General features: G+C 33.0%; 1 protein-coding gene across 6 annotated transcripts in view; it reads left to right on the plus strand.

Annotated features, from left to right (window-relative positions):
- LOC117172435 (steroid hormone receptor ERR1) overlaps positions 1 to 9,784 on the plus strand; it is a 281,691-nt gene that overhangs the window by 187,809 nt on the left and 84,098 nt on the right. For all 6 annotated transcript variants that reach the window (XM_033360366.1, XM_033360368.1, XM_033360364.1 and 3 more), the window contains one exon: positions 4,914 to 5,060. In XM_033360366.1, coding sequence (XP_033216257.1) covers positions 4,920 to 5,060 — 141 coding nt within the window. In that variant the 5' untranslated portion in view covers positions 4,914 to 4,919. The remainder of the gene's footprint in view (positions 1 to 4,913; positions 5,061 to 9,784) is intronic.

A 9,784-nucleotide genomic window follows, 5' to 3' on the forward strand; every position in this document is an offset into this window, starting at 1 on the left:
TGTATAGAGCTCCAAGGAGATTATGTTGAAAAATAAAAAAAATTTACCCAAAAAAAATTGTTTTTATACTTCATTCTAAGGACTTATTGAACTACTCTCGTATTTAGCACTTTGTGAAGAATTATTTGCTGGTACTTATGGCAATTTGAAAAGAGCAATAACTTCTTCCGGAAAGGATTAGATTGCTTTCGAGGAGTTGGTGTTTTTGATATGATTACAGCATCAGAAGCGGTAAGCAGATTATGTAACAGATCGATCATAATATGTTTTCTTGTATTTGTTCTCGTATTCTTTTCCCTATAGTTGTTTAGAACCTTATTACATGTTTCTTGTGCTTCCTCTCAGCCTTAATCAATTAGTAGAAAAGCATTTTCTATGACTATTGTACCATGGATCAGAATTTTGCGCATAGAAGCTGACATAAAATACCACCTATATAGTAAGTCTTACTGCATTAAGAGCTTTTATTCCATATGCTTTGCTATTGATTTCGAATCAAGAAGACAAAGTTTTTTGTATGGTTTTTTTTGAAACGATTAACTGCAGATATTTTATTTCGAATCGACAGAAATTTGTCATTTAAGAAAAAAGTTAAAACTTTTTGTTGCTAAACTTTTCCATTACACCATTTCTTCGAAGACTTTCAAATTCAATAAAAAATATCATAAATTAATGTAATAACTAACTTAAAAATAATTTTCAGTGGTTAAGGGTAACAACAAAGTTTTTAACAATATTTTAAGCAAATTAGTTAAAAAAGTCATTTTTTTCGTGATTCGCAATGATTAGCTAATTTTAGCACGTACCTTTTTTATAAAGTGTCGCATATCACCATTTTCGCTTGCAATAAACTAATAGTGGGCAATTATTGCTAATTTTTTTAACAACTTTTATAAACAAATTTACATTTTGGCCATTTTTTTATGAATAGTCTCGATTTTTTGTGGAATCAACCTAAAATTTTTTGCTAAAGAATCCTTGCTATCATATTTTTCATATTGATCAAAAAATGTTAATTTTTTAAACATTTGTTATAAACAAATGCAAATTAACATTTTTTCGTCATTATGAAAAATATGATGGCAAATATTTTTCATAATGACGAAAAAATGTTAAAATTTTTCAAACAATTTTTATGAACAAATGCATATTTTAACCAAAATATGTTAATTTTTAAAAAAATTTTCATGAAAAAATGCACATTTCGAACATTTTTTCATGAATGGGCTTAATTTTTTTCGGAATCAATTCGAAATTTCTTGCAAAAAAATCCTTGCTGTCATATTTTTTATAATGAACTGATACTGACCACGGGGAGGTTGCTCGATTGGACTTTGAATATCATGTGGCCCTGAAAAGTAAAGAAAGAGTACATCTATCACATAAAGCTGCTAGAAAAAGTTCGAACCTATTCCATTGATTTCAGTGAAAGGAGTTTGATATCAGCTTTGAATTGAAATAAACGATGATTGGTTGAAAGGTGTGTAATATTCATACTGGACAGAAAGCTTCCCTGTATCTCTGGAGCAAGTTTTTATTATTTTTTTAAATTGAAAAAAGATTTTTAGTCGCGATTCAAAGAAGATTCTCCAAACCAATGAAAGTTGAACGTCCAAATTTTAGCATGATGAACTCGGATTTGGATATCTTTTTCAAATCAAACTCATATTCTCTCAATTCATAAACTCAAAATCTCAGAAGTAACTTTTTATTTTTGGTTTAAACTGAAAATTGCACTTTTTATCGTTTTTCGCAACCGAGCCTGTTCCTCTTTTAGGTTTCCGTTTCTCTGAGATTGTAAACTTCCACATTCTGTTTCTCGAAACTGGAAATTTTTGTTATCCTATATTTTTGGTCTGACTTCAAACACACTTCAGCTCAGGAGTAAAGTTTCGTTTTACCTTTCAATGGTTATTTCGAGTTTACAGAACGCTATTTCAGTCTTCTGAAAAGTGCCGGTTTTGCTAGTTATCTAATTCTGTACTGCAACCCTTCAACTGTAAATATATATAAATCATTTCAAAAATAAATCTTTACTCCAAGTATTAAAAAGTGTATAATAATTGATTTGACAAAGCGATTCTAAATCCGTAAAAAAGTTAAGAAACTCTAGATTTTAACGTTAAAAATTAAACTGTTTGATTTCGGAAATCTTAGTCATTAACAAAATGTAAACATTTGATTGAAACTTTATAAACTATTTTTAACTTTGAAAAAACTTCATAATAATATATTCGTAATCAAAGGCTTTTGTTAAATTGAAATTATTGCTTCAGTCTAAATATTCTACCTTGCACCCATTCAATTTTAAACTTTTTAATTAGGAAGAAGAATGATTTCATATTTAGCAATATTTGACTGTTCATTGGAAACGAATAACTTGAAACCAAACATTTTGAAAGTAAGCAATTTAAAACTCAATTGTTTGACATAGAAAGCCTTGAATCGTTAAAATTTCGAACATTTTTTCAACTTTGAGCGTTACAATTTTAATTGTTCGATTAAAAAAAATTTTTAAACTTATTATTTGTAGAACAAAATTGAGTAATTTTAAGAGATATTGAGATGTTTTGTAAATATTAAAAATTAATTTAAAACTTGAAATGATTACAACAAATTTAACGAAGTATGAGTACCTGCAAAAGTCGGCTATTCGTCTCGAAATTTCAGTGCAAAAAGCCGCAGCCAAATTTAAAACAAAATGTAAATTTTTGCAAACTTCAAACAAAAAATTAAAAAGCTTTTTAAGAATTGTGAAATGTTTGAAAAGAATAAGAAAATATTCTTAAGATTTGGTGTGTGTGTAGGATTTTTTTAAAGAAATGTTCAGTTACAAAAAATTTCCAATTTTTCAAGTTTTAATGCTTTAAGCTTAAAATTTCTTAAAAAATATAATTTAAACTTTCTTAAAGTTCATTTATTGATTATTTAATTCAGAGCACTGTAAAAATAACGTAGGCTGATGGGTTGGCTTTGGTCGAGGGGGGGGGGGGGGGGGGGGGGGGGGGGGGGGGGGGGGGGGGGGGGGGGGGGGGGGGGGGGGGGGGTTGTTAGACGCGAAAATCAATGTGAATAAAAAGTTTAAAAATTATATACGTCTAAAATTGTATTTGGGAAGTTAAAAAGCAATTTTTTAAAATGTAAGATGGAAATAGTATTTACACTAAAAGTATTCTAGTTAATTGATTTTTAGTTTTTTAACATTTTTCAAGAATCTTTTTGATCGCAAAAATTCACAGCTTTTCAAATTCGAAGTTTCAAAATGTTAATTTTAAAAACTAACCATTTTTTTGTTTTGAATTTTTATCCCAGTTACTCGAATCGCTGAATACCTTCTTTGTGACAGCAGGTACTGTTTGGGATTTCGTCTCAAGCCGCCACGACGCACAATGGGACGAAAATCACGATCCTGGACAAATTGATTTTCCGACTACAGTTTTCATCCGATTCAAACGGTTTTTTTTAAATTAAACAAAAATTTTTTTCTGACTTTTGAAGAGTAACATTTCTAAGAGAATATTCAGATTTATTCCCGAATATCCAGAATGAGTAGAGGAACTATTCATTACAATTTTCCAGTACCATAGAATAAATTAAAGAATGTATTTAATGTGTTATAAACAAATAAGTGGGTTAAAATGGTTTCATATGGTTTTAAGGCGTATGGTACCTTGATTCTCGCTAGATTTCCTCAATTGATCAACAAAAATAATTTTTGTGTTATACCCGTGAGGATTCATGAATAAACAATCATTATTATAAACAAATAAAGAAAGCAAGTTTTGGTTTCAGGTATTGGTGATAAAAAAGAATAGTTATTTTCCATGGAATTAGCTTGACAGAGCTCGTGAATGATACTCAGTTTTCATATCTGCTCATATAATAACAATTCGCAATTGTTCAAACTTGGATATATTGAATTGTTAATGACGATCTTCGAATAACGTTAGGGGATTCGGATGAATAATAATAACTGCCATTGTTATAAACAATTTCATGAACAATTACTTTTATTTTCTATTCGTCATGGAATGAATAGCGTTTTCCACACAGAATCAACTGCAGATCACTGATTGGTGATACCCATTCATTATTTTCGATCATCTGCTAAAAATGGTTGATTATATAATTAAATGTACTAAAGAAATACACTGTTTGGCCATGTCTTTCTGGCTTTCTGGCTTGACGAACTCATTCCCAGAAGTAGAAGTTTTTCTTTTGAAACAGACGTAAAGTCTGATGTGCGTATAGAATTAATATTAATATTATTCTCATGAAATTGTTCATGCCGATAACAATTGGGTTAAAAAATTGGTCATTCACAGTTAATCTAGTTCTGAAAACGAAGTAAGAATATCGAAAAATGGCCGAACTGTGTATTTGTTCATTATATTTGTTTAAATAATCCACAATTGTTATCGGATGATCGAAAATAATGAATGGGTATCATCAATTATTTTTGTTGATCAATTGAGGAAATCCAGTGAGAATCAAGGGATAGTTCCTCTACTCATTCTGGGTATTTGGGAATGAATCTGAGTATTCTCTTAGAAACGATACTCTTCAAAAGTAAAAAAAAAAACATTTTTAATTTTTGTCAAAAAATAAAAAAGAGCCTCAATTTGAATATATGCTCTGATAAGATCATGCAGATTTTCATCAGCCACTGATTTAGGCACTGATTGCGTTTCTTGTAGTAAATTATAATCAGATAATATTAGAGAATTTGAGGATTTATTTACATTAAAAACTTTACCTGAATGTAGATTACAGGAAAAAAGTACAATTGGATTAATTTACAGCGCGCCTTTTTTCATTTCCTCGTTTCTCAATGCGTTCATTTCTCTTTTTACTTCTCTTATTTATCAGCTGTAGGTTCTTATTTTAATGTTCTGCATTTTTTATTTTCGTAGGTTTGCATGATGTCTGGTACAACTGTGGAGAGCATGATTGGAAACAGGACAATGCCCAACATTAAACAAGAGATTGAAAATCCAACCACTCCCACGCAAAGCTGCCATCAGGTCTGTTCGCCGTCCACTACTCTTCAGCATCAGGAGGTAATAACGTCTTGTAAGAATATTCAATTACGATCATATGCCTGATAGCGAAAAACGAAAAAATAATAATTAAACTAACAGTTGATTTGAAAATGTACAAGACACTTCCTCATATTAATGAGGAAGCTACGAAAAATGGTAAATCTATTTAGTAACTAAATAATGCACTTAAAGAGGCTGAAAGTGAAATTGCGAAAGTCGTATTAATAAATATGAATTAGTTCCAATTTGAAAAAAATTAGGATTTATAAAAAATAGAAAATCCAAACTTTCTTTTTTGATTGGCTCAAGTGGTAGTACCACTCTAGCGACAGAAAAAATCTAATTTTGACGATTTATTTTCGGAGTATGAAAGCAATAATAGGATTTCTTTTTAGTGGGTTGATTTTACACACATGGAAGTATGGAAACAAAATTTTATTGTCATATTGATGCAAAATGGTAGCGACAAAGCTCATCTTGAAAATAATTTTTTTTTAAACACCTTTACGGCAGGACGGTTTCTTCGTAAAGTATACTAATAGAAAATATTAAATATTCAAAAAAAGATATCGAAATTTAAATAAAAAAGGATCCTTTTGTCTTTAATCGGCGATATTTCAGCAACCAATGGTTGCACAGAAAATTCTTTTTCCCTATTTTTTCGCAAATACTGCTGAAATGTAGAAAAAAATTTGTTCTTTGTCTGTCTGTTTGTCTGTCCGTCTATCTGTGTCTGCCTGTATGCAATCTTGATTGACGATCCATCATGTCCCAAACGTGTTCGATTGGGTTAAAGTCGGCGCTCATTGCAGCGTGTTGGAGCAATGCGATGTAGTGCTGTTCAAAAAACCGCCTAGTAATCACAGCCCTGTGAACCGGGAGCATAATCGGCGTCAACATTTCGTCGATGTAGCGCCTTGCATTTAAATGTCCGTGAATGATTACCAAGGGTGTTCTCCAGGTTCGCTAAATGCCACCCTATTTCATCACCAATCCGTTTTTGTAGGCGAGGACCGGGCGCACGAAGTTTTGGACAAAACGTTCCCCTCAACGGCGTCAAACAAGGGGACGTCCGTCGTAACCATGGAGGCAAAATAGGGACTTATCGCTCAAGAAAAAAGTAGCCCACTGCCTCAAGGTCCAGTTCCAGTGTTCGTTGGCCGTCGATTGTATCCAGCGGTTTCGAGGTACCGTGCATGCTATGGGCATACAACGGACTGGGGAAAAAGCTCGACATTTTTTTTCATTTTAGACATGATTAAGATATGTTCAAGCGCTAAAAACGTGACCCTTTAATTTTTTTAAATGTTTGATTTCATGAAGATTTGAAATTTAGCCGTTGCTGTTCTGAAAAACCATTAATTGCCCTTTTTTCCTGTGGCACAATCTGTGGAAGTTCGATATCTCATTAAAAAATGCTCGTACCGAGGTTTAAAAAAACAAACAAATTGAAGCTAAATAAAGAAGCTGTCCGGTCCACAGCATAACTAAGTTGGAAAAAATTCTGAAAAATCAGTAAAAATTCGGACATTTTTTTGACCATTTAAATTTTTCCATTAGAATTTTTTGCGAGAAACCCGTTCTCCCGTGAAGCTATTTAAAAAAAAACTATTTTCAAGATGAGCTCTGTCGCTACCATTTTATATTAAAATGACAATAAAATGTTCTTTCCATACTTCCATATGTGAACATGTAGCTTCGAAATCTTTTCCCCCCAAAAATCTTAAAACTAGAAACTCAAACCTTCAAAATGCTTGTTTAAAGACATGATAATTAATTTTTTCCATTAGTGTATAAGACCTCGAACGAAAAACCAAAAAAATTTATAAGTTATATACTTTTCGCTATGGTACTACGTAGGGCTTTTTTAAAATAAAATTTTGTAGAAATAGTGCACTGTTGAAGAAATGAATAGATATTTGCCAAAAAATAACCATTACATGGTTTATAAACAAAAGTTTTCATTAAATCACAGAGCGACTAAGTACTGCGATAGAGGATGTAATTGTAAAGCTACTGTAAAAATTTTAAACCAATCGATTTGAAAAAAGTGTTGTCAAGAAAAACACATTTACAGTTTGGGGCCATTTACAAAATAAGATTTACATTTTTCAGGAACTTTTGACCCTCATCCCTGTCTGATACTTTTTCCATTGGTCTTAACATGGAGAACGATACTTCGGCTGCCCCCCCCCCTAAACGTATGACGTATTTTTAGAATGACCCCTTTCACGAGCACTTCAATCCTTGCTCCACATATAATAACTGCTCCACATATATAGTTATCAATATAATATGTTAATATAACGGCGATGTTTTATAAAGCCAGCTTGACACTTAGGGATGAGTTGGAGGCCGTCTGTCCAGGTCTGCATATGATAGGGTTTGCATGTATTTCATCTCGTTTGGAGGCTGTATTTTCAGAAACTCGAAAGAGACTTCATTAAAGCCAGGGGACTGCCCGTTGTTACACTTGCCTAGGGTTGAAACAATTTCATGTATGGATGTGTGTGACGTATCGCGAGGAAAGAAACCTTAGGGTTAACAGGCGGATTTTTCAGTAAAAGAGATTGAAGAAACGGTCGGAGGCAGACAGTCAGAGAATGTGGAAAATCTCCGGAATCCATCACCTCCACTTACTACTACATTTTCTCGCTTCGCGTTCAGCGAGTCAGATGAGTTTTTGAGACACGCGAACAACAGAACCGAAAGATGTGTTGAAAGTGGTGGGACTGGATTTCTCAGGCCGTCCGCACGCGTCGAAACAAGCGATTCATGCTTCACATTACAACTTAATAACAATTCTGATTTCGCAGATAACATTTTTATTCTTTTTTAATATAAAGGAACAATTTTAAAACTTTTAATAGCATCAAAAATCTGAAAATCTTTTTTTGGAACCGTAAGGTCCCTTTTCTCACATATATATTAAATAAAAAATTTAATATTCTCTATATTTCTCTATATAAACTAAATTGGTCATGTCAAACCTGATCGATCATCTTCCAAAAGTATTTTGCTTCGGATTATCATCTACCTTTAAAGCAATTTTCTAACAATTAGGATGATATGATTACAAAAATCAAAGCATTGGGAAAGAAACTGGTAGTTTTGATGGTTTTATATGAAACCCGTATGCATTGTATGTGTCTAATGCGAAAAAAAATAATGGGAACCCTAGTCAAAATACTCTTCGAGATGGTGCTGTTCAAATAGTAATACATTCCAAATTAAGCCTTTTGACACAGAATGGCTCAAAATTGACTAAATTGTTGCTAAAAGTAAACATACGGGATCAGAAATTTATCGTAAAAGAAGACAAAATTGTAGGCGCTTTCCGCTTTTTAATTGATTTCTTCATTATATGTTCGCGGAGTCATCCACTAATACAGTGGTCGGCGCGCTCTTGATCAGGGCACGGTGACCTAAGAGCTCGGTGAGACCATCCCTTTCTTCAGGGGCCCTTTGTTGGAAAATGGGGAAAAAATTGAGATTAAAACATTTTTAATTTTGCAAGCGGTGATTTAAAAGTAATATATATATGGAATCTACGTATTTTTCTGATTCCAAAGATATGTAATTTGTTTATAAAACTTGAAAATTTGAGAAGTATTTAGTATTAACCCTTTCAGATTGTCGTTTTTTTGGTCAACGTTTCAGGTATTCGTAGGTCGTTTCAGACTCAAGGCATGTTAAAACGGTCAATTTTCTATTAAATAATCTGTTAAAATTCCTATAAACTCTTAAACACTTCCCCTTTCAGGCCACATCATAAAGATTACAAAAAATTTTAATAAATATTTTGTTTTCAGTTATAAACACACCCACCTCTCGAAAATGCAAACATTTACTAAAAAAATCATAACTTTTGAACAAATTGAAATATTTTAATTTTTCACATAGCATTGCAGAGCTTCAGAAGCGCGTTTTTACGAAAAAAAATCTTGAATTCGATAGGAACAAAAGATCTGCTTAAGCCTGTGGTGTCTAGACAAGTAATGCATAATTGGAATCGGAAAAATTCTTAGTGGTTGGTTATGCTATTTTAAATCGCTAGTTGAAAATTGAAAGTTTTTCAATTTTTTTACTTTGACATGCTTGAAGACAATAGACCCTTGCTAGAGTAACCTCACTCACACAAGGAATGAGGGCAAGCGAACGAAGGAGAACTCCGGAAACGAGAAGTGACGTAGCAAGAAGTGTCATGGAGTCTACTGTATATACGTTAATGCACCCCACAAGTCAGTGCCAAGCCACAAAAAACATTACCACTTTACATTACTGTAGTCGCCTCTACTTCAGAAGCACATACCCCCAACCATCGCCCCCTATCGTAAGATCCAATGCCCGAAGAATGAGCGGGCTTGAAGAAGTCGTTGTGCGTTACCCGTTTGGGCATTGTTACACAATCTGAGAGAAATTTGACATGACTTGAATTCAGATTCATGTCTTTTTTTAAAAGATACCCTGAGCATTCCAAAACATTATTTTTAAAGTGTTATTATTGATGGTGCCTTTGAATGTAGGTCGTTCCCGCGTGTGTTGGACAAGTAGATAGTATGTGAGCTAAATGCTCGGGGTGTTGCATGGCACGCCATGCAGCTATCATCGGGTATGTCTTGGCTCAAAATGTGGCGACATTATGTTAAGGTGGAAATGACACCGTCTTGGCATGCAAAAATGAAACCCTCTGTACCAGACTTCAATCCGGGCGATTTAAGGAAAGCAAACGTTAGCTCACA

Source organism: Belonocnema kinseyi, chromosome 5, assembly GCF_010883055.1.
Source record: "Belonocnema kinseyi isolate 2016_QV_RU_SX_M_011 chromosome 5, B_treatae_v1, whole genome shotgun sequence".
NCBI lineage: Eukaryota > Metazoa > Arthropoda > Insecta > Hymenoptera > Cynipidae > Belonocnema > Belonocnema kinseyi.